The sequence below is a fragment of the Glandiceps talaboti genome, chromosome 10 (genome assembly GCF_964340395.1).
Source record: "Glandiceps talaboti chromosome 10, keGlaTala1.1, whole genome shotgun sequence".
Taxonomy (NCBI): domain Eukaryota; kingdom Metazoa; phylum Hemichordata; class Enteropneusta; family Spengelidae; genus Glandiceps; species Glandiceps talaboti.
Genome location: NC_135558.1, coordinates 16,217,767 through 16,244,339, shown reverse-complemented (window position 1 = coordinate 16,244,339; position 26,573 = coordinate 16,217,767). Strand labels below are relative to the sequence as shown.

The window sequence follows — 26,573 nt, the reverse complement described above, 5'->3', positions numbered from 1 at the left end:
TTATTCCTGTTTAACAGTACTGACTTTCACACAAGGTTGCACATGATTGACGGCGGCCAATGGCCGATGGCGGGCGCTCTTCTGATGTGCTCGAAGTCCTGCTAGTTGGGAGTACGCGCTCTGACAAACCTGACACTTGTAGGGCTTCTCACCTGTAACAGAAAAACAGTTCAATATCATACTTTCAAACTATATTTCTGTGTAATAATAAAGGGCATAAGATGTTGTATCATAAGCGCTAAATCTTCTTAATATTTTTAATTAACGATTTTGCTTTTTTGTAAAATAATCGGACGAGAGGAACAATTTTCTTGCATTTTTGCGACGTGCGTCTTTCCTGAAAACAGATTTAGAAGTGTAGTTGGATTTTTTTGGTAAACGACATACAATGGCACCCTGAGCAATAACACGCTTAGGCAATGCGCTTCGGAAACATATTTCATAAACCTTTGCAGTTACTTTTTTTCAAGAAAACCCCTATTCTCATTTCAAATCAATGTAAAACACCTGGGGTCATCGTACAAATTTTTTGAAATAGAGATACAAATGTAGTCAAATTAGAATCCAATATGGCCGCCGAATATTGTGGGGAAAATGAAAGATTGACGATTTCCTTGAAGACAAGATGGTGAACTCCCAAATCACCGTCTGTTTTCATAATTTCAAAAGTATTAGGAACAACTTTCATATGTTAAAGTTTTTTGGAGAGAATCGAAGGACTTCGATTTTAGGAAATTTGTCCCAGAGATGCACTCTAATCACAAATCTGTATCATTCAGTTTGCTCTTATGATAATTCCGCAGCGTTATTTCATAAACAAATTATGTTATTATGATTAATGTTAAGATACTAGTTTAGTTTTACCTGTATGTAGTCGTACATGATTACGTAGTGTTGAGGATTGGCTAAAACTTCTTCGGCAGTACATGCAGACAAACGGTTTTTCTAAAGTATGTATTCTCATGTGTGATCGTAGATTGCTCCGCGAGTTGAACCCTCTTCGGCAGACGACACATCGAAGTCTTCCCGGCGACACTGGAAATGTGGCAGGGTCACTTGGTCTATACTCTTCTAAAACAAAGAGAAAGATGCGTTGGTGATTTGAAACATCCACTATTTAGTATACCATGGTATATTACTTACTTTTCTGTGTGAGTGTGTGTGTGTGTGTGTGTGTGTGTGTGTGTGTGTGTGTTGTGTGTGAGTGTGTGTATGTATGTGTGTGTGTTGTGTGAGTGTGTGTTGTGTGAGTGTGTTGTGTGAATGTGTGTGTTGTGTGTGTGTTGTGTGACTATGTTTGGTGTGTGTGTGTGTGTGTGTGTGTGTGTGTGTGTGTGTGTGTGTGTGTGTTTGTACATGTGGGCATGTGTATTTATGTCCGTGTATGCAATGTGCATGCGCGCATATGTTGTGTATGAAGGGTGGGCGCTGGTGAGTCATAAAAAACGACAAACGTTCGCAAATATACTGTTCAAGCTCGAATCACTTCATAATATGTTAACGTTCAGTTTCCGTCGTCCGATTTACTAGAAGAAAAACAAATTACTAGTATATTTACTCACCAGGTCTGGTTTTTTTTAGTTTTTGATCTTCTTGGTTTGATGGAATGCCTGGGATTCCCATAAACATGCTATAACAACTACCATAGTATACTAGCAATTCTTGGTCTGGAGGTATCGACTGTAATGTATAATAGATACAATGTACTTAGAATTCATGACAAATGGTGGCGATGATGATGATGGTGATGATGATGATGATGATGATGATGATGATGATGATGATGGTGATGGTGGTGGTGGTGGTGGTGGTGGTGGTGGTGGTGGTGGTGGTGATGATGATGATGGTATTGAGTTTCTTTGTGGCGATGGTGCAGGTACTGGTGCTGGTGCTGGTAGTGGTGGTGAGTGTTTTGTGGTGATGGTGGTTGTAGTGGCTGTGGTGGTGGTGGTGGTGGTGGTGGTGATGATGGTAGTGGTGGTGGTGGTGGTGGTAGTAGTAGTAGTAGTAGTAGTAGTTGTTGTTGTTGTTGTTGTTGTTGTTGTGAGTTTGTGGTGATGGTGGTTCTATTTATTAGGGTAATGGTGGTCGTTGTATATTTGTACCGGAGGTACTAACTTATCATAATTCGAAATATCAAAATACCTTAGTAGCTCTATAGAATATGTCTTCTCCTAACTGATACACTTCTAAGTTCTGTTCTTCTTCATTTCTAGCACAGTTGACATAACTCATCCAACTTCTTTGCTCCTCGGCCAGACGACTCGCGTCCACAAAATGCTTCAAGTTGCCATTTCTATCAAAAACCTAACAAATTTAAACAAAAATACGTCAAGAAATGAAAACAACTAAAAATTGGATCAAAAAATCATGGAAGTTGCTATAGTATGTTTTTTATCCATCATGAATAAAAATACCAACAACTAAGCTTTATTGCTGTCGCGCCATTCATGTCACGTGACATATAACCGTAATTACAGGATTATCTTTGTCTTCAATGCTTTGCCTAGAAATAAATGACGTAAGTCACTTGAGAGAACTTTTTGTTTTTGTTTACAAGTATACAGAACCGTTGGCGCGAAATTTCTGCCGACATGGTAGCGTGAGGTGAAGGGACACAAAGTACAAAGAAAATCAAGACCATAGTTTTGCTCATTGTCACAGTATTGGGGAAAAGTTACAGCGCGTTACAGGTTACTGTTCATTGACTCTGTATGCTACAACCATACAGAAGCCAACAATCACGCTATGCTTAAAAGTAGCAAGGTCGCAATTTCTTGCGACATTTAGTCTAGTGCAGACACGCGGGCGCCAATTAATGTTACGATGTCTGCATTTGATGGATACATTTAAGCAATATGCAGCAAGAAACGGTGCTTATTTATTCATTTATTCATTCATTCATTCATTCAATCTTGCTATCTTAAAGTACAGCATTGTCGTTTCCTATTGGTTCTCCGTTGTATTAGGATTGTGGTTGTATTAAACAGCGCCAGTGAACAATAACTTGCAAAGCCATGTAGATGGTGTTTCGTAACGAAATTTAGACACAACGTTGCGAAATGTGAACAGAAATAAAAAGAATGAAAACATCCTTACTTCCCACATGAAACTGTTGTCACATTCCTTGTCGACTTCGTTTGGACTAATGTGTTTTCCCATGTAAGGGCCCATCTCTGTTCCCTCCTTGATCCAAGCTGTTGTGAACACCCCTATCTGTATACCCGGTAGTGAAGACTGCGACAACGTTATTTGGTCAGGTGTTGACACTCCCACTGGAATTCTGGATTTATCTGAATGAAATAAAAACAGGAAGAGTGGCTTTTTAAAAAAAAAATTTGAGAGAAAACTTTTTTCCAAGAATCCACTGTGTCGGCAACCGAAAATTGTAATATGAGCGTGAGAGAGGGAGAGGGAGGGAGAGAGACACAGAGAGAGAGGAACAGAGGAACAGACAGACAGACAGACAGACAGACAGACAGACAGACAGACAGACAGACAGACAGACAGACAGACAGTTAGACAAGATAGCGGATAGAATTGGAGGTTGTAAAGATGATAGTCAGGCGGGAATGCGAACGAAAGACTATGAGGAGAAATACCAATATGAATAAACGTAGATGACAGGGTAATAATGTATCTCACATATAATAAATCTCTTCTTTGAATGGAAATGTGCCAACGCTGCCACCAAATTTTCAAATTAATTGCCCCCGGTATCAATCATGATGTAGAAAATCGAGCCTATGATCTTTGGCTTTTTGCTCGGTTTTTCTGTGTGTAGTGACTTTTGGTTGAAGTTTTGTGTTTCCACTTGTCACAATAGTGTGGGATTTCGTGTGACTCGCCCACCTGTCTTATGGTTTACACTGCATGGGCGTGAGAACAAGGCAGTTTATATATCTGGAAACAACAAACACAACTATTACGACCTCTGACCTCGTGAATGTGTAAGTACACATTAACCTCTGACCCCGTTAGCCCCCAATTTGCCATAGCTGACACCAAGTAAACACGCACAATCTGTGAAAAACTTTTCAGTGTGATTTATTGATATTTTCCAAAGTAACCTAAGTTTTTGTTCGAAACATATGAACATACTGTAGCTGTGAGAGTTCCAGGAAAAGCGGTTGTGAACGAAACTTTGCGTGTGTAATGAGCTAATTTTTTGCTTTTTCTTATATAATTTTCATAGCTCGTTTTATTTTGCAAGTCTAAAGCCAGTCGTGCTGTTCTGTTCTGGCTTTCGCAACCTTAAGTGGGGCAACGTCGGTACTGATGGCGCCCCAGACAAAAATGCATAGTTGACTCGGACGCACGATATGTTTAGTCAGGATATGCACATCGTTAACTTATTTATGTTCCATTCAAATGGTTCTGTGAGAGTTATGCAAATGATTAAAATTGATTTTACTAATTTAATTTTTTTTTTAAAAACTCAAACCCAATTTTCAGCTGACTTTAGTGTATATACTACACATACAAAATACGCGCTATAATTTATCTAAGACCATATCGGCATTAACATAATATAATCTACATGTTTTAGTATTCATAAAAAGATCCTGTAACTAAGATGGAGATAAAGATGGGGTTTTTTCGGGTGGGGGGGGGTGTTAGGGTTTTTTTTACACTCAGGAATTATAGCACAGAATTATATCACATCTGAACACCTGGTGAGAATTCTGACAACTAATACACATTATTGAACATGTTTTAGAAATTGGAATGATACCAGAAGTGTATTTCAAAGTGATACTAATTCAACCACAAAATCAGAAAAGTTACAGTCCGTACCCCTTTAAAAAGTTATTGCGCATGCCCAATGCAATCGCAAGATAAAGACGCGTAGACGAGGGGTAGCGCTGCACAATGGGGATAGGCCATCAACACACCTGTACACGATATACTACGTATTATAGTAAAGTTCATTGAGTAATATAATTTATGAAATGTGATTAATATTGTTCAAAAAAACCTGTCGCCGTAAATGTTACTGCTTTTTAGGAGCGAATAACTGTTATTGAAACTGATGGTTCAGCGGCAGTGTGCTGAATTCTAATTTACGACACCCCATCGGCCCCAGGTTATGTGTTTTTATGTCATTGTCAGTTTATTATCATAGTTAATCAAAAAGATGACGCACCCACCTCTCCGCTCGCGCTCGATACGTACGTGACTGTCGAGATCCTTCTGTGGATATTTCCAGAATAATTTTTGACCTAAAATCATCAAATTTTTGCGTCAGTTTTACAGTGTTACTAGAAGTAATATTTTGATTTTATTGTATGGCCTAAATGACTATGCGGCGGTTTTCTTGAAACGGTTGTTATTCTGTTATTGCGTGTGTGAGGTGATGAAAATAGGGTGTCATAATAAAGCTAATTGGTGGTGGTGGTGGTGGTGGTGGTGGTGGTGGTGGTGGTGGCGGTGGTGGTGGGGTTGAGGTGGTGGGGGCGGTGGTGGTGCCGGCGGTGGAGGTGGTGAAGGTGGTGGTGGCAGTGGTGGCGGTGATGGTGGTGGTAGTAGTTGTGGTGGTGGTTATTGTTGTTGATGTAACAGTTGTTGTTGTTGTTGTTGTTGTTCCATTTTAACACTATAGACATGGGTGATTCATTTGTCACGCCTATTGCGATTATCGCATGTTAAAGTTTCGATATTTACGTCAAAGGTTTCTATCTTTTATCCTCACTAAAATTAATTACGCAATTTTTTAGACTTTTTGTATAATGCTTGGCAACCCCTCTATTTATTTTAGATTTATAAAGCCCTGTAAATGATCGGTGTTCATAAATTGTTTGTAATTTACCATTTCTGTGTGAAAATCTTGTAATAGCCTTGAAACTCGCCAAATAAATGTCAATGAACCCTGGTGATAATAAAGAGTACTTAATACTGCCTAGTAACGTGCTAAGTCCTTTCCCGCCAAAAATCATTTTCTGTGTAGGTTTCCCGCCAGATATTTTTTTTTTTTCGCTGTAGTTTATTTGGAACATTGCACGTTATTTCAGACCAAAATGATAGAAAGCGTTCTAACGTGTCATTCCTTATACTTCATGTTGCTCAGAATGAAATTAGTTTCTCAAATCGTTCCCAAACTTAATCTGGCAGTGATGCAGAAGTTTTTGAAGTATCTGACATTTCGAAAATGGGGGGGGGGGGGGCAGGCAATTCGTGAGCAGTGTGACAGGCGGCTGGGTTAGAGTCTACTAAAACATACCTCATTATAGTCAGTATTGCCACACTCCGAAAATAGGGACATGCAGCAAATATGTAACAGTTTGTGTGCAGTGTATGGAGCGACGGGGTTGGGGTGGGGTGGGGTATGGACTAAAGGAAACATACCCTATCATAGTCGGTAATTCCACACTCCGAAAATAGGAACAGGCAACAGTTTCGGAGTATGGAATTTACTATGATGGTGTACATTTCCTTTAGTGGACCGTCACATAAACACACCACAACGTAACTATCGTGCTTTAAAGGCATGATAATTTTTTGCATTTTTCACCCAAATGTATTCATGAACAGGTATAAAATGGACCCCCTACCCCCACCCCCCGCCCTCACCCCATCAACGAAAATGACAAAACATTTCGAATGACAAGTTCACTACGATTCGTACGACTCTAAATGTATTCCAATCAATTAAACACGAACAATTAATCGTGTCGGGAGAGAAGGGTATCGCTAAATTACCATTCTAAGCACTTGGTTGCCTTGGGAACAATCTGATTTAAATATATTGCCAAATATGTAGATTGTGTAACTTCTGTCAAGCTCTTCTGTCAGTTGTGGATGACACATGCGTCGTAGTTTGTAACACATTATAACAGCTTGTCGGTTATCAAACCAATCGCGCGACGAGTTTTTTTGTGCCCGACACCAATTCAAAAAATTACACAACTTTCAGAATTTTTTTAGAATTTAAAAGACCCTTTACAATTGAGAGGTAAAAAATGTCACGCTAATGAATGAGTGATCAAAATTAAATCATAAGATAGACAAAATTTCTATTTTTGATGAAAAATTGCTCAATATTTTTGTTTGGACTTCAATGTGGAATAATGATAGTGACAACGCCGTTGTGTCTCTGTTTCATTTTGTTTCTTCAACATAAAGTTCTGCCTTCCATGATTCAATCCAATAAATATACGTGAGTTTATATCATAGATTTTAAAATCAGATGAATTATATAATATTCTCGGTTTGTCTTCTGACTTTCAAGTTATATTATAGCATCGAGTAAGATTTAACAAGATTTTTGCAACATGACAAACAAAGAAATTAACAAACAAACAAACAAACAAACAAACAAACAAACGTCTGAGTTATGGAGAAAATGTTGAGATCTTGAATACTCTGTTCGTTGTTTGATGATCTCACTCACACCGTAATCAAAACTAACATTTAGTCAACGGCGATTTTTTTTTCTTCGTTTGATAAACTTCTGATCTAAGATTTGAATTCATGTTAAGAAAGCTATCCCTTGTTTTGACTCGGAAGATGAACAAAATTTCTGTTATTTTACTCGCCTTCGTTCCCGGATCGCCCGTATACTGTTTACCGATATTAAAACGTGTCCTATCGCAATATGGAACTAATTTGTTGAAAATGGAGATATTATAGCGCGCGCTTGCATATAAAAAATTCGGTTGTAGCGACTCGATCGGTGGGGTTAATTAAGTTGCCTGTATTTATCCCAACGACACCAGTACATGGTATTTGATACTGCGTTGTTTGTAAGATGTATGGTTTGTTGCATCAAATCTCACCCTCTTTTGTTTCCAAAACAGCAATAAGTTTAAACTGTCCCTTCTTCCAAGGTTATTAGCATTGTTTGTTTTCAATGAAATGAATCGTTTAAAAAGTAGCACGTGTAGAGGAAAAAAAATAAACTGTGCAGCCTGCCTATGTACGTGTCCTTTTTGAGACTTTTGCCATATCCTATAGTTGGTATCGTTTTCAGTGACCAATGAACTGCCCGCAGCCATTACCTTTCTCGTTATTTTGAATATTAAATTGATTTTCAACACGTGCAGAATGTTCACGTTTGAACCGTAACAACAAAACCGCTTCATCTTCTCACGACTATGTACATTGATCGATGTATATCACTGCCAACGGTCCTGTAGGACGAAATGCACTCACTATCTCTGGTACGACAAGGTGTGTACGCCTGTTAACCCATTTCTTACCCCCACCTAAAGACTGACTGGAAAATGTATGACGGTCTTCTGTGTTTAACGGGTCAGAGGAAAGTGTGCTCAACAAGTAATAAGCAAGCGCTGTACTTGCAGTGCATATTCAGAGAGCGTTACTATGATGGATTGATCTTCAATGAAAATCGAATGCATTGTAAATACAATGATAAGGATTTTATGACGCCCCCTTCAACTTAGCGGGGTTTCTACGTATGCTGTTTTCATGGAAACAACCGTCAGATGTATTCATTGATTGTTGCGAGATTTCGTTATCGTGTGACGCAGTTGATGCTCTCTCTCTCTCTCTCTCTCTCTCTCTCTCTCTCTCTCTCTCTCTCTCTCTCTCTCTCTCTCTCTCTCTCTCTCTCTCTCTCTCTCTCTCTCTCTCTCTCTCTCTCTCTCTCTCTCTCTCTTGTATTTGTGCTCCCTGTTTATACGTCTGTATGTCTATCCGTTTTATCCCCTTCCCCCTCCACCCATCTATAACCCCCCCCCCCCTCTCTACCCAACAACCATCCTTAACTCAAAGTACGTTTTCTCTTCCTCATTTGTTGAAAGAGCAATATCGCTGTGTCCATATTATCATCTTGCAAGTGTCTTTCATTACTGGTTAATTCAATAAGAACTTACAACAACCCTTGAGAAAATACACGTGTGTGTGAGTTTCTTTTTTAAATGGTCAATAATTGAATATTGATTGTGCTCATTTACCCTTTATGATACACTTGAAAATCATACGTCATATTTTTTTCCGGCTGCGACTTGCGGGGTTCAAAGCGCGCTAACTGTAGACAATGGAAGTAAAATCATAATAGACCGTTGTCTGTGGGATTCTTATCAACCCCCTAGGCTAGTCGGTAATTATACGGGAATAGGTACGTCGATTCGTCCATAGCGGTTTCACATATACATGAAATATAGACCACGAAGTTTATGGAACATATTGTGTTCGTGCCTACCATTGAGAATGTAGTGAGATTTTTTTATGTGATATTATAATAAACCATGGCGCAACTGGACTGTATCATTGAAAAGAGGGTCAGTCACGTGACTTCTTTTGTCAAAACGTTTATTACCTTGTGTGATCAGTTGAAAGGGTGAAGTGTGTTATTTTTTTTTACCAAGTGTTTAAGTTTGGTATTTGTTTGTAAGACTCAAAATAGTACGCGGTTGTTGTCATGGGAGAGAGTTGTTGAGAAAGTGTTTGAAGCTCAATAAATAAGGCGATATTGTTGCCATTAGCAACGAATAAGTGAGTGTCGGGGAATTCGTTGACACGAGAATAGATTCTCTCATGTTGATATCGGTGATTGGGTAGGGATGATGATGATGATGATGATGATGATGATGATGATGATGATGATGATGATGATGATGATGATGATGATGATGATGATGGTGATGGTGGTGGTGGTGGTGGTGGTGGTGGTGATGATGATGATGATGATGATGATGATGATGATGATGATGATGATGATGATGATGATGATGATGGCAATGGCCATGTGGTCATTTCATGTCTTTGCAGGATGTGTGGATGTACAGTGCCAATACACGTGTAGATGTCTAAGCTTTCTTATGTGGGGCGTCGCCCTGATGCCAGTTTGACGTCGTCTTGGTTACCAGTCAGACGCATTATAGCATCTTCGTAAGACCAGTCCCGTTTTTGGTTGAATCTACCCTACACATCTAATGTGCTAAAAGAGAGGTCAACAAGCTGTAGAGAATGGCTGTGATTTTAGAGCCCGTATGTCAATTTAACATCCCTAGGCAGTCCGAGTCTATCTCTCGAACCGCGCGTTCTCCGTAGCATTTAGTGTACGTGTGTGAAATGAATAGAGGGACCGCTAACGAGGGAATCGGTTTCAATTGTCTCTTTACATAGCCGATTTAGTCTATCAATATGAAAATATTATTAATTTAATAAAACGTGGATTTGATCATTTCAATGAAATTCAAATCACTTCGGTCGTTGTAATTTGTTGCTGTATGTGTGTTACATTTAGCGCAATATGAAAATACCTCGCAGTGTGGTGAAGAGTAAACTATATGTGAAAGTATATGTAGAAAAATAATCAGTGAAGTACTAGATAGGTTATTTGTTAGACCCTTGTGTCAGGAAATTATCGAAAATGGCCCAAGTTGTCGAATCTTTGACAGAATATAAAATTTCTGACTGAATAGCAATATTTATGATTACTAAAAACAGTGAATAATTTTCACTGATATCGATGCTGGTTTTCTAAATCTCTCAAAAACTGTTTTACTAAACTAAAGCTGTTTAAAAACGGCTCTTTTCTACTTTCCAATGTTTTTTTACATTATTTCGTCGGTAAAAAAACTTTACACGATCACTCTGCAAATATCTTACAATTTTTTTCTCGTTTGCTCGAACCAATGCCTTCTCAAGTTCCAAGATAGATTGATATTGAGGGTAATTCGGATCGACTTATTACATTACGCACCCTGCTCTTTAAGAGCCTAGCCGGACAGAAATTGGCACCCCAGGCAATCCTCTCAACCCCTGCCATTGTATCGGCAAAATATTAGACATTCATTGGAGTTTTACGACAGGCGAGAAGAAATGACTTTTCTGTTCTTTTTAAATGTGTTATAGAAGATGTCGTTTGCAGGTGCGCGGTCGACGTCATTTTACATGTCGCGGAAGTGCCCCCCCCCCTCGCCCGAGGAGATTGTTGCGTTAACTCGAGCTCCATCTCTAGTAGAGATATAAAGATTCTGTCTACCCTTGCTTCTACGAACTTGTACAGGAAGTCTTGACTCGGTAATCTTAAAGGCGCGTTTTCGGAGCAGGATTAAAACTGAGATGTGAAAAACATTTTGTCTAACAAGCAAAATAAAAAAAAGGTCCTGAGAAACAAATGCTCGAAACGTAGCCACGATATTGGAGTCCGACCCTTCATGTTAAACAGATTCATAATGCTCAACCGTTTTTTGCAAACAAAGGTTTCCAACGAATGTGAAATGGTTCGACACCAACACGATACGATAGGCGCGGACTCCATGGTACCCCAATATCACGTGAATGTAAACGATTCCTCCAACAAGTTTAACCTGAACGGTTGCCGGAGCAACGATCCTCAGACCCTTTTAATCCCGTCCAGAAAAAACGAGTGAAATAAATCAAGATTTCCGTTGTTATATATTTGTGTTCATTTCATCTTAGGGTAGTAATAGAAGGGGGGAATGAAGGGGTTAAGAGTGCTACAGAACACATTTTTTTATTCAATCGGCTACTGTTAACATCTAACAAAGTTAGTTACGTCGTAGTAATATTAGCACTAACACATCCCTTTACGACAGTGATCGATAGCAACAATGATGTATGAGGCTGCACGACACGTAGATCAATTGACGAATCGAACAATAAATTAATACAGTGCCTCATCCGGTGAACCATCGTTAGTTATCCAGAAAATAACACACGGCTTGCATTCACACAATGTGCTCAGGTCATATCGCAGGCTTAAAATTTCTTGTTCATTTCGCGTTGTTGTAGAGATATTATCCTGTAGTTGAAAAACAACGTTGAAAGCGGCAGGGTGTGTACGGTGTTGTTGCCCAGAGCTGGAAACCCCTCGCTGGTAGCTAAACGCGTGAGAAAAAGCACCAACGGTATCAAATGGGTCGACGTGGTATGCAGAGGGATTGTACACAGTCATGTAGTGATATATAGAGTTCCCAGTGAGCAATTAATTAAACTCTATGGCATTCATTAAGTTAGTAGCGCTGGGAAAAAAATTGTTGATTTCGCAGAGAAAGCGGGCTGCCCATACATTACCCTGGGCATTGTCCATTTCTTGTGGTTCGTATAAAAAAAATTAAGCACGATACATTAAATATAAAACGGATTATTTTTCAGTCATATTTTTCGATCGATTTAATATTTATAGAATTGTATTCTCTGACGTACATGAATGCCCAGCGACCACGGACACTTATGGTGATTTGAAATTGAATGATATGTAAATGTTAGTAATATTGTTATATACCTATTTTAAAGGTGAAAATGTTTCTCCGAAGCATGTTTGTAAGTTTGGGGGGGGGGGGGGTTTCAGAGTTCGATAGTTTCCCATTTGTATTTTCTTTTCTTGACGAAGACAATAGTTGTAAACTCATTGTTTGCACTTCTTACATTTATCACCCCCTTACTGGCTTTTTTGTTACCGTCATAAGTTACTTTTACGGTGTTCACGCGACGAAAAACTTCAAAAGTACATAAATGGGCTGTCAACGCCGAAAATAGCGATTTCCAGTTCTTTACACCGTCAGCCCGGGTAGCCACGCGGTATATGATACAGTGAACTGATAACTGTGATGGCTCAAACTAATTTCTCAAAGGTGTGCCCAAGAAAGGTAGTTTATTTCGATCGCGAGTAGCAACCCCGGGGGTGTGACGTGGCTGCATTTGTGGCCATGAAACATACCCACTTTAATTAACATAATTCCAGCACCAAACGAGAAACACGCGTCGAAAATAAACTGTTTAGACTTTTACTGTTATTTTGCTCAAGAAAATTATATTCTTAAAATCAAGAGTCGCTTTAAACATATTTTTTGAAAAATTGAGGTCAAATGCTATTAAACCATAATTTTAGAATCCAATATGGCCGTTGAATAATATGTTAACTCCATGGGGAAAATAAACTATTGTTGATTTCGGAAAGCAAGACGATGTACCCTCCCCCTCCCCCCCCCACAAAAAATATATACCATGGCGTTTAAAGAACAGTGGACGCAAACTTTTACAAAGTTTGGAGAGATTCTATGACCTTTGATTTTTCATCCCCGAAACGCTTTTAAAACAAGATTCGACTTGGGAGTGTAAACAGACGAATGTGAAACATAACCAACCATTTACGTGTTACCTATACATATTTCATCACTTTACATTAGATTTATTGTCGTACCGTGGATAATATTTCAATATGTCACTTGAATCGATAAATCAAATCCAACTTGAACGAGTGACAGTGTTTTCAATAAATGGAATAAGCTATTCGACGTGAGTTACTCTTAATGTTTTTTTGTTTACAAATCGACAGACAGACAGACAGACAGACAAACAGACAGACAGACAGACAGACAGACAGACAGACAGACAGACAGACAGACAGACAGACAGACAGACAGATGGATGGATGCAAACTTACTATACTAGTCTTCCTAAGTCTATGGATAATACTTTAATTTGTAAATCATTTGTTAAATAAACAAAGTTACAATATGTTGATCAGTGCTTTATCATTTTAAAGCTTTTTTTAATTAATATTACTCCTCCCAGTCTTTCGTTCCTATCTTCTCTTTCATTAAATGTTTACATCCACTGTTTCCTCCAAACACCTACTATTCCCTTACTGCACTGTCTGTCTCTATGTCTATATGTCTCCCTATATCTCTATGTTTCTGTCTGTCTCCCTGCCTGTCAACCTGCCTCTCTTTCTATGCCTATTTCTCTGTCTCTGTCTGTCTGTCTGTCTGTCTGTCTGTCTGTCTGTCTCTCCCTCTGACTGTCTGGCTGTCTCCCCCTGTCTGTTTGTCTGACTGTCTCTGTATATATCTCTCTCTCTCTCTCTCTCTCTCTCTCTCTCTCTCTCTCTCTCTCTCTCTCTCTCTCTCTCTCTCTCTCTCTCTCTCTCTCTCTCTCTCTCTCTCTCTCTCTCTAGCTCTCTGCTCAACTAGAAAGGTATCAGTCAGTCAATCAATCAATTCATATCGTTGTACTTGCTGTACACTACTCATTCAAGTGCAGATGAAGTGTTCTTTCTTCAACTAGACAATGGCAATGAATACATATGTGGGCGGAAAAAGTAACAACAAAAACGACCGTTCACGAGGGGTTTAGTACTCTTAATTATCGACACGGGATAATCACTCATCTCAACTCACGAATGACACCGAATAATGTCATATGTTTTAACGACTCGCGCGCATGTGCACATGTAGGATTTGTACCGTTATCCCACCAATCACGCTGATAATGCGTTTTGAACGTCATTGCCATTCATGATTATTGATCATTATCATACGCATAGATACCACACACATACACGACAAAGTCCTCAATAGTTGGGACAGTGATACTATCAAAGGCAGGGCCACATGGGTACCTTACATATGCAATTGGTTCGCTTTAAAGCGCGCTCAGCCGTAAAACATTCGCATTCATATTTCGTCAAGTCCTTTCTCTTCAAGTGCGTAACACGTCATTCCTGGTCAAGTATTCCCTTTCTTCCTTGCTGTACTTCCAAGCTTGTTTATTTCTCTTTTATGTGAAGAGACGAATCAGAAAGTCGTGCCCCGACACAGTAAAGTCATGTCTTTGAGAAAAAGCTAAATTTGGCAGTTGAGAAGTCTTTCTACGTCACTCGTTGACAACAGTGAGCTACTGTGGCACCTAACAATAGCAACAATATGCCAAATAAAAAACCTTTCCCTCCCATGTTTACTTCTCTTCAGGGACATTTTGCTCGCTTTGTACTTTGTTCTGTACAAAAGCAGACAAAAGGGTGAGTAAGCGTTCTTTTAAACAACGGACTGACTCGGATTTCTTCTCCTTCTTATATCTACAATTCATTTTACTTAAAAATGACGAATCACTCGTGCGAAACCTTTTTTATTTTATTTTTATATTTTTTTATATTTTTTTTTGCTTTTCGGCAACTTGTTGAGCAACAAAGTACGTATTTCACCATCCTCAAGAGGATATTAAATAAATGAATACTTTAAAATATTTATTTAATTAAACGGTCTTGTCAAATTAATACTTGTCTGGTAAAAAAAAAGATTATTTTTTGATAATTTTTTTTAGTCTTTCAGTGGAAATTTGCATTTTTTTTCATTTTAATAAAGTAAACTGAAAAAAAGGACTGATTTGGCGGTGGTTTTGGGCGGGGATCCTGTTCTCCCGACTTCTTTCCGATTTACTTTGAACAAAACAAAATGTCTCGGTAAATTAAGCCAGTTAGTTGTCTAATATTCAACACACAATTCTTAACATGTGAAATCGACAATACATTTTCCGGTGAAATCGACCTATTCAATGCAAATCGAGTAACCCTTTGTGTTTCATTTCCTTATTAGCGGCGACTTCTACGGTCTGCTCTGTGTCAATGTCATCAGTTAGAAGGCAATTTGCCCCCTTTCTTTTTGTTCATTTCAAAGAAAATCACACAAGTTCGATATAATGAGGCATACTGAAGTCGATTGCCGGCGATAATACGAGGGCTTTTTTTTCCCGAGTCCTCAGCGAGACTGCTATCAACAACTTAGTTAGTCTCAATTTTGTGTTTGATTGTTGATTTAAAAAAGAGAATCTGTTATTTATGCCTACCTTATATTTTATTGACAGGGGCAAGAGTTGAAGACATCAAGTGTTTAATATTTGGAGTATTTTTTTTTCAAAGCTGGATGCCTTAAAACTAGGTCTTTCTTGCTTCGTGTGGTTATAAATGATCTTGTATCTACATAATCCTGATATTACAAACTGACTTTTTTTCCTGTGATGATGATGATGATGATGATGATGATGATGATGATGATGATGATGATGATGATGATGATGATGATGATGATGATGATGATGATGATAAAACCGATGTTACAAACATTAAAGAAAACTTAATCAGCGACGGATCTTTAACTGAACATTTTTTGTCGCTTGTCTGACGTCACCAAGGCGATCCAATCAAAGCAGTGCGTCCGTAGACTCGAAATTTCCGTATTTCTTATTGAAAAGTCAAAAGTACAGTCACTTTACTTTTTTTAAAAAAAACATAAACTTTGATAATTCTGATATCTTAAATAAAAGAAAATAAAGGTAATGTCGGCATGGTTACGAGGAATGCATGATGTAAATATGACTAGAGGAATGTCTGAGTTATTATCGTCAAACTTAACAAAGACCTTTTTTTTACTTACGGATCGATTAAGACAGGAAAACAACGACTCGGTTCTATTGTGCAAGGTGTTTTGTGGGCGTGCAGTGTTATTAAAGAAGTAAAGACGTTCGCGTTAGTGACCCGGATAATGATCGTGTCTTACGATATATAAATAATAATAGTGTTGAACGAGGATGTCCACAGAAGTCGTACAAAAATAATCTCAAAGCAAAACATGTAAACAGTAGATTGGAATACACACGCGAAGGCGCATGCGCTCTGGTAACTTTCTCAGGTTACGTCATCTCACAAGTCTGACTTCCACTTTCACATGATTGTTTTACGTTTTTCATATTTATCAATTTTTTTAATGAGAAAAAGATGGGTTTTCGAACAAGAGATGAACGCTGGTGAAAAAGGAGGGAGAGAAGTAGAAAGAGTGAATAGAAGAAAGGCGGGAACGGATGGGAAATGAAACTTAAGAGACAGAGAAATACAGAAGGGGTAAGAACACAACTGTTTAGAGGAGAGATGGAAGAAAGAGAAAGAGACACGGACATTATATAATGTATCTCGTGGGCCGTGGTGGGAATATGAAATTTACAAGAAATTGACATTCAAATCAATATGGCAATAACAAGAAAATGACATTGATAATTTGAAATCAGTATGACATTGACATTGATAATTTGACATCAATATGAAATTGACAAGAAAATGACATTGATAATTTGAAATCAGTATGACATTGACATTGATAATTTGACATCAATATGAAATTGACAAGAAAATGACATTGATAATTTGAAATCAATATGACATTGACATTGATAATTTGAAATCAATATGATAATGACAAGAAAATGACATTGATAATTTGAAATCAGTATGACATTGACATTGATAATTGGAAATCAATATGAAATTGACAAGAAAATGACATTGATAATTTGAAATCAATATGACATTGAAAAGAATTGAAATTGACATGATAAAATCTACACATTTGGTACAACTGCTAAAGTACTACTATGATTACATTTATTTTTTCCATGTGGAAACTGTAAGATAACTTCATTCAATGACAGAAAAAATAATTACATTGTAATTTACCATTATGATAAAGTAAAACTGTAAAATTACTCGGAATGAACTTCCTGGTCTATGATCGTGAAATCGTCCCAAACCTTCGAGATTGACGCAATGTTTCGAAGTCCGAGTTTATTTCCAAGAGACTTGAAAGGTAAAAATCATTCTAAACGTCAAACCTTTCAAAGTTGATAGCGACAAAATAATGTTTACCTTCCATTATCACTCGCAGTGATATACAGAGAAAAAACATTTGACTTTTTGTTCGCTAGAAACAACAAATTAATTTGTCCAAATGATCATTGTCGGTTTCTTGTCGATATCAAATTGATTTCAAATTGTCAGTCAATTTCTTGTCGATTTCAAGTTAGCTTCAATTTCTTGTCGATTTCAAGTTGATCAAAGTCGGTTTCTAATCTTGTCGATTTCAAATTGATTTCTTGATGACATTTATTTTAATTCCAAGCACATGATACAGTTGCAGACAACACAACGGAACGAGGTAAATAAGTGACGTCATGAGACCGAAATTTCAAAACTTCGACGACAAAAAATGACTGTAATATAAGTGATTATCAATGTATTTGGCTGAATGAATAACCCATAACGTAACCAAATATTTTTTTTAAAGATATTAATCGTTTCGTAAGTTTTTTTTTGGTATTATGCGATGGCGTCAACTTTTTTATTCTTAGCGACTCTTAGGTCAACGTTTTGCCTGTCACAAACACACGGCGACTGAAGAGTAATACGAATTTACGATCATATGCGGTTTAAAGTGACTCGTAAACAGAATCGGATCGAAAATTACAGCTTGGCGGTTTCCGAAATGTGCGAAGTCCACAAAGAAAGGGGAACCAAAAAAAGGAATTGAAACATACATATAAATGAAATGATCACTCGTGATTATTACTATTAAGTTGGAAGCTGTTAACAACAACGATACGAAACGATTTTTTTTTCTCTTTAGTCTCACCTTGTTTACGAGGTAACGTCGAAGAATTAGACGTTGGACGGTTTCTTGATTTTGATAAATTCTCTCCAACACGTGCAGTCGGTACACCGAAGACATCACACCACTTACCGTAAAGAACATTTCGTAAAATCTCCGGCGTTATATAAAGGGAGCTGCTATGGACGGGAGTGGTGTCTGAAGACTCGGGTGTGAGGATCGATCGTTCCATTTTGGTGTGTAAGATGTAGAGTTAGAAATATGACAAGATTCGTCTTTATTGTCCCCATTTTATATGCGATATACTGGCACAGTATTCATATCAAAATTGCGTTTAATAGTTAATAAATGGGCTTATAATATGCAAAAAAATACTGATCATTTATACAGCCACATTCCCAACACAAAGGCTGTATTTCCAAAGTGTAAAGATAATAAATGGCCGTAATTAGTCTGATCAGGGAAATGATGATCCCGGCTACCAATCAGATTCATTCGCTAAATATATAACTTGTCCCTGACTAGCAACTTCAGCTCGCTATGGTTTCCACTTCGGCCAGGCACCCATGCACCTGCAGCAAAACTCAGGTGCGCATGCGTGGAGTAAAAAGAACTCGAGCATTTTTTTTTCAGTTTGAATTTCAATACGTTTTGATGATGAATTACCGTGAATATCATACACCCGTCATTTCGTCCACATAATACATATCGGAAGAGTGATAAATGTTTAAAAGCATGGCGCACGCGTTGCCTATTTGTCTGTGAAAGTCTGAACGTCTGTCTCGCCATCTCGCCCGTCTTGTCCACGAACAATATCGTGTTGGCTGATCGTTACGGTCTACATGTGGCCGTTGCAAGCAACACATGCCTGTGTCAAGTCGTGGTCGTCCTGGTTTTACTACTAAATCAGTTTTAATTAAATAAAGTAATGTCATGAAAATGCGCATAACGCCCGGTTTGTTCTTTCTATTCCCTTCCCAAAACCAGAACGAATGCCGACACGGGCGCAGTAAATATCACAAACAGAGAAAAGATTGTGCGGATGAATCGGTGGACAACATACAAGAGTATTTAATTGACTTTTTACTACCGTTTTATTTCTGATTACGAGAATGTAACACGAGTAGCACAGGTTAGCCTCGGGACCGCCGGTACTGCGCTACGGTAGAGTGCGCACCAAGAATTACTCTCGTTCACAAAAAAAAAAAAAAAAAAAAAAAAAAAATATTGTCTACGGTTGAACCATCTTCATTTTATGCATCTAATACAATACCGAAATTTATGAATTAATGAAGTTGGTTAGATGTCACAAAATTCAAAGTCCAGAATAAACTAACTTTCAATAATATCGTTCAATTACAAGCAGTTTCAGGGACACACGTTAATTGATTTGGGAGACTATTCCCTAGCGATTTTTCTTGATCCCATTTTAATGAATTGTGTGTCGATTTCAAAACTATTGTCCCATACAGATTAATAAAGGCTTATACCGATAACCGAGTCTCCGTCTCAAACATTAAGTCGTTTTTACCCAGACACTCAAACATTATCAACGAGTTGACCTGAATCAAAAATTAAACTCTTGCAGAATAGATGTAGGAGTCGAAATATGGTGTATGAACGGGTGGGTCTCTATGTAATGTTCAATACCAACGTTTTTTTTTTTGAATAAGGAACAGTCAAACGTTGGACACCTAAAAAAAAAAATACGCCGCCTCTTCTTGGGGAATGAATTTCATTTCGTATTCGTGAACAATATTTGCTGAGTCGACGATACAATATCTATGACTGGATTTCACGTATTAACAATTCATGAATAGCGTTTGCGGATTTCTTTTTTTATATATCGAGATATTTCATCCCTACATAATCAAAATTGGACAATTTTTAAAAATCTAGAGTCAGGAATCAGTCTATCGCTTCGCCTCTATTGTTTTTTAATCTAATCAGGTTGTTAAATTTTTGAAACGAAGATTCGTTCAGCTAAATCCTGTTTACAAAATTTTTTAATCGATTTTGAAATTACGATGTTAGTATTAACTTTGTAAACTCGAGACAACGAGACAACGTGTAAGAGTTAACTCTTGAAGACAAATTGGCAATTTTGCGCAATATTGTGAGAAAAAAAGTTTTAAATTTAGGGGGTTGCGCTTCATCTGAAAGAGTTTAAGTTCCGTTGTTTCTCTAAATTCCGGAGCGTACCGTGTATTTGAGATTTCGGATGCCCCTATGATGTTCTAAACGTGCGTGAACCAGAGAACGGGACAATCTGTTGTATCCGATACATCTCATCACGTCATCAACTTGTACCTACAATAGCAAAGTTATCATTATGTATTTCGTGTAATCAAATCAACCATGCGGAAGACATCAACGGATTGTCTAAAATGTGTACTTGTTTTTTGTGATCCATAGACGATCGTTAATCAAAAGGGGGTGATCATAGTGTGCATGGGCCCAACCCGGCAACGTCGCCCCTAGTAGCGCGGACCTCATTACAGTCAAATAATTATGTGCTTAAATTGAAAACCAATGAATCTTTAATGGCGTATTAATCACACGATGCCGATCTCTGGCTTCGCAAACGGGGAGTTTTCATCGAAGCCGACCAAGTGGGTGGGTGGAAGGAGAAAAATGGAATACAATAATGATAAAATTGATATGAGTGGATTTCAAAATTGAAAAGTTCATTTTTTTTGCGCTTTTGATGTCGCGATTCGGTAGCTTGGTTTCGGTGGGTTTTTTTAAGATTATTCATTTAGCACGCACAGTTGCACCAAAACTTGGTAGTCATTACCATAATAATTTGCATATTCTAAAAAGAAGGGAAATTGAATCAAAAGGGCTCTAGATTGTACGTGTTTTGGTGTAAAACTAGAGAGCTTTATCGTGCAGTGATCTAAATAAGGGTCTGCCATCTGCAGTACAGGACTACAGAAATAGAACTGCCGACGCGTGCCACTTTCGAAAGGTTACCGCATGTTGAAAAACCCGAGAAGAAATTACTTATTTTCTAGAGATTGACCAACCATATCTTTTCATCTTCCATCTATTCTACTTTTCCAATTGCGTCAACGATGAGGACTTTTAGCTCATTTTCCTTCCAAATGGAGATACCATCTCCCTTCATGATTTCCAATTTCCAACAAACCTGTGAGTCTGAGAACGGCCGCACCGGGGAACATAAAAAAAAAACGTGAAAAGCGAAGAGAAAGTTTTTACTTTGATTACTTTATATCCCCCAATGTTATTCAATGTGTATTCCTTCGTCATTTATCAAAAGAAAAAAGAAAGAAAAGTTGGGAGGGTAATGTGATAAAATGTCAGCTGTTTTCAAGTATATTCCGCCTACAAGTTTCATTGACGACAAAACTCGCAATGACACCGCCGTTCCCATATTTACGACCGGTCGCTGCTTCCTTCGAGTCCCCCGGTGTTATCTCCGCTTACCGTGGTAGTTCCACCCGCTACTGTTGCGGCGCGTATATGTATGTTGGACTACCATATATAACTTTTAAAGGGATCTACAGAGAGATTGCCTCACGACTTCGCTACCTAAATATTCGGAATAACGCTTTTTTTCGAACCCTCTGTATCAAGAACAAAGCTCTGAAAGTCCAGCTGGTGACTATACCATCTCCTTAAAGTAAGACACCTCCGACGGTCTGCGAAGAAGAAAAAATTAACGACCTCCAACGGGGGGGGGGGGGGGGGTAGTTGAACTACTCAAACGTATAATATCAGGGTGTTCCCACATCATGCTTATGAGGTCGTCCGAAACGTTATGATTTTTTCTCTCCATCGGAGTAGTCATGTACCTGTGCGTGCATTTGAAAATGACACTGGACACAGTCACTGTGGCATTTTTCCAAGTCGTCGTCACAGAGGAAGTGACGTACAGATAAGGACTTCCTGACAGCGAATCCTCTCTTTCGGACGTCGAAATAAGTATCGATCTTATCGCCGTATGCAGTCAACTGCGTCACAAAACACTTGTAATAAAGTTTTGACGAGAATTTCATTGCGAATAAGTGCCAGGCTGCATGATTCAAGCTATACAAAACATCATAAAACGCATTAAGAGTGGTCGAAACGACTGCGGCAAAAAGGATACGTGATGTGGTTGCGATGCAAGTGGCCAAATGTAACGAACTGGTCGGGAAAATCGTAAGCTACGATGCCATACATTTGAGTAAATTTCTATCCTTTTCAATTTAGTACAAGTGGGTAATTTGAAACGCATCCTTCTTTACTTAAGCATCAACAGAATCTCAATTGAACGCTACTATGAACTATACGTTGGTATCAGATGACACAGGAGCGACCAGGGTTTTCAACTTCGTACACAAAGAGAGACCTGGATACAGTACGAGTAGAGCACAGCTTCTTCTTGCATCTATACAATATCCGGGTGTTTCTTTTCTTCCTTTTTTTTTTAATTTCTAGTTTTAACTTTAAGTTGACTTTTTCTCTTTAACGCATCAGTTCCCAACTTACACATCAATTGGAAAACCTACACCCTGTTTGTTTTCCAGTCACTTTTCACGTTCTTAGGGTTCTATTTTATTTTCTGTGTAGCTGCAACGTTGTAAAGAGCTAGTAGAAGGAGACATACAAACGTTGGTACAATTGTTTTTATATTCATTAGTCGTCAGAAACAAAGTTAGGGCCCTTTGCCTCACAATATTTGTGTCTCTAGCCATTGTGGTTCTCTGAAGAGCTTTTAAATTGTTTGTTTTTCGAGCGTGGCAGGCATCAACATCACCTGCGTTAGACGGTCGTCCGTATACGTGTCACCTGCAGGGCGTTGAATACGCTCTAATTGTTTGGTAATTGCAGTCATAGCTACTGGTTCTGAGGCGAACAAAGCCTTCGTCTGTTTTGCCTCCAAACTCCACAGTATACACAGGAAAGACACAACCTCCTCTTGGGCAATATCGCTGCTTACCATCTCTTTTTCATACTTAACGACGAAGTTGCTCTAACAAGCAAACCCATTAACACAATGCGATATGTATATATATATATTCTGTTATTTTATTCATAGCTTAAAAGCTGGCCCGATAAAGGCTCCATCTCCGTTGCTTTTTTTTTTCTTCGCAAAAACTCCGCGCTCTCATTGGCCCCAGTACCCGGACGAGTTACAGAGCGGAGCGAACTAGTACTACCACACTGCTTAGTTTGCCTGAAGGCCACATCTTCACATCCCCCCCTTTTCTATACGCTCACAAAGACGTTTTGGTGTAAGCGTTTGATTCTATCGCACTAATAAATCAGTCCCAAGTTGATAAAGTCTTTGTAAACACACAGATGTGGGACCTATATGAATCAATCTCAGTCGGGGACTCTACTACATCTATTCACATCTCTGATAACAAAATCAAAGACAACTACGAGTGTCTGTTTAATTTATCCGCATCGTTTAGGATAAAAATCTACTGTCGTTACTTGAAGTAAACGAAAGGAAAAAAAACGTTTAGAAAACAGATTCCAAACAAAGGCACAATGTAAAATACTGTACAGACACTCCAGTAATGTTTGTAACACAGACATCTGGCTTGTTGCGTGCGCTTTCGAAGTACGAGCGGTCATAATTTTTTTAACGCGAAGAAGCTGCAAACAACTTTTTAACTTTTTTGAAAGTGTAATCCAGAATCTGTTACTAGAATACTTTTCTCACTTTTCTCGTTTTAAAATCTCCTAAACAGACGACGGTTTCATTGGGGATAACTATGCGACAAAAAATCGTTCTTTTTCGCGGTTAAATCGGGCGAAAACTTTTACTGTAAGTAGTTCGTCGACATTTCATTGCGCATGCGCATTATAATTTTAACTGTTCCTTTTCAAGTTATCCTACGCATGGGATCCGAGTGATGAAAGCTCCAGGGAAAACGATGATTTATATTGGGAGGCATTGATATCAACCAAAACAATAAATATCACAGTAATTGAGTCTCTTAGCGGCAAATTTTCACTCTTTAATTTTACGTTGACGACCCAATTGAAGTAATACGGCCACTGGGACAAAATGAGGTCACCGGTTGCACGTCCTCGGCCTCATTTGCATAACCAACGAAGAGCAACCTGAATATAAGTCGTAATCCGTCTCCGGGTACGATTCAGGTGAGCAGGGTTTACGAAATGATCATATGAAATCTCCCCAGTAATAAAACCTGACAAATATCTTTTATTTCATAAGTTCTCTGCTTTGCACGTCTTCGTGTTCTTCAGCCGTCGACACACAAAAACACCTACCGTCGAAATATAACCAGGATCACAAGAACGCGAGTACAATTTCGATCAATAGAATAATTTCTACCGAAGTCATCAATGAAATAATCATGTAAAAACGATAACACGATCAAATCTCGATGAATCCTTAAATGACTTGTGCAAGGGACCAACAATAGCAGTAGTTCTAATTTCGCTGTGTGACCACGTCCACAGCACGCATACGCTGAAACATTGAAAGAGGGGGCCATCGGCAGCCTGAACACGTGTACAGCCATCGTTCAGCTACGTGTAATAGGCAACAAAGAGAGTCGGTGATAAGAATCAACTAGAATACATTTTAATTGTAAAATAAAGAGATGGTACTTTGCACTACCGTACACACGGAACATGCAAATGGTTGACACTTCTTTAGACATGGATATGTTGAACATGCAATATCGCTTGAGTCGAGTTGATGACGCATTCGGCATTGCTCTCTCTCTCTCTCTCTCTCTCTCTCTCTCTCTCTCTCTCTCTCTCTCTCTCTCTCTCTCTCTCTCTCTCTCTCTCTCTCTCTCTCTCTCTCTCTCTCTCTCTCTCTCTCTCTCTCTCTCTCTCTCTCTCTCTCTCTCTCTCTCTCTCTCTCTCTCTCTCTCTCTCTCTCTCTCTCTCTCTCTCTCTCACACTCATATTACTCTCTCTTATCTTTTTTATCCTCTCGCTGTCTCTCTGCGTCTTTCTCATTCACTCTCCCTTTGCTTCTGTCTGTCGGTCTGTCTGTTTCTATATCATTCTATTTCTTTGTGTGTATCTAACTCTCCTCTGTATATATATATGCCTCTCCTTGTGTGTCTTACTCCCTCTGTCTGTCTTTCTGTCTGTCTGTCCGCCTCTCTCTGTCTCTTTCTCTCCCTGTCTCTGTCTCTCTGTCTCTGTCTCTCTGTCTGTAAAGTCTCTGTCTGTGTGTCTCTCTGTCAACCTCTCTGTCACTCTCTCTCTCTCAGACGTATTTACGACTAGTATTCTTGCTCTCTTCTCATCTCTTTTTCGTATTATATGTCTTATTGAGTTTATGATTACTAGCTTTATACTTATTTGACAATGATACGGTGGAAAACTGGGGGAAATTTTGACGAAATTGTGTCATGAATTATATAGATATAGAAAACCCCATAGCTGATTGTTTGATTAACTAAACAGTGCTTTTTCTAACGTGAAGTCGTAAATACAACTGTCGACATCAGACCATGGACAAACGGAACCTGTAAAGTAAACAAATAAATTGGATTAATAACACTTGTCACAGCATGTTGAAACAGCAGAGATTTGTATTACACACCATGGTTTGATAAGAACAATTTTATGGTCTCTTTATGTGTACACGATATACCAGGGGAACTTCAACTTTGTTTGTGAACTGTGAACTATTACATAAAGGGGCCATACAACTGTTATTATCAAAATGATGGAATGTAATACAAGTCTTTGGTACTTCTAACATGCTGTGCCAAGTCTTATTAATCCAATTCAGTTGTTTACTTTCCCTGTTTGTAACAGGTTCTGTTCCTCCATGGTCTGATGTCTGAAGTTATACATCTACAGACACTGAGAAATAATCTATGACTAGATACTTACTTTTAACAGCCATTTTATCAAATGATTTTATTTATTCACATTTTGTTCTTGATTAGCCTCGTGGTGAGGTGACGATCTACTCCCAACGATTAACAATAACTGGTTAAAAGCTTGCATAACGAAAGCATAGATAGATACTTGCAATAAAGGCCACGGGCCCAAAGATCTCATAGAACACAAAAAATATACAGTTCAGAAAAGATAATGAAAGCACTATGTGAAACTTAGGTTCTCATGTTGAAAGAATGGTAAATGAAACATGCCACCTCATTTAACTTTGTGACATTTTGTGAACTTACCAGTGATATAAATTAATCGTATGAAGGGTCACAAAGAAAACATACTTCCAGTATGAATAACTAAATTTAAAAAAAAATCAGACCAGAAAAGACCAACACTTGAAATATATACCTAGAAGAAAGTATCGCGAAACTTATAGAAATCTTGTTGTCTCATCTTCTCTTATATCAAAAAAGTACTTTTGAGAAATAATTATTTTCTATAATAATCATAAAGTGAACAAAATGATATAAAATGACATTCGTCCTCTAATACTGTGACATCTGAAACTTGTAACTT

At 38.3% G+C, this 26,573-nt stretch overlaps 1 protein-coding gene across 1 annotated transcript; it reads right to left on the bottom strand.

Annotated features, from left to right (window-relative positions):
• LOC144441446 (PR domain zinc finger protein 12-like) lies at positions 1–18,378 on the bottom strand. Its single transcript, XM_078131021.1, has 6 exons — positions 18,171–18,378; positions 3,100–3,293; positions 2,146–2,307; positions 1,563–1,680; positions 865–1,071; positions 1–152 (listed from the first exon to the last, which is right to left on the bottom strand). The coding sequence occupies exons 1-6, from the start codon at positions 18,376–18,378 to the stop codon at positions 1–3; spliced, it is 1,041 nt and encodes a 346-aa protein (XP_077987147.1).
• Between the last annotated feature and the right edge of the window lie 8,195 nt (positions 18,379–26,573).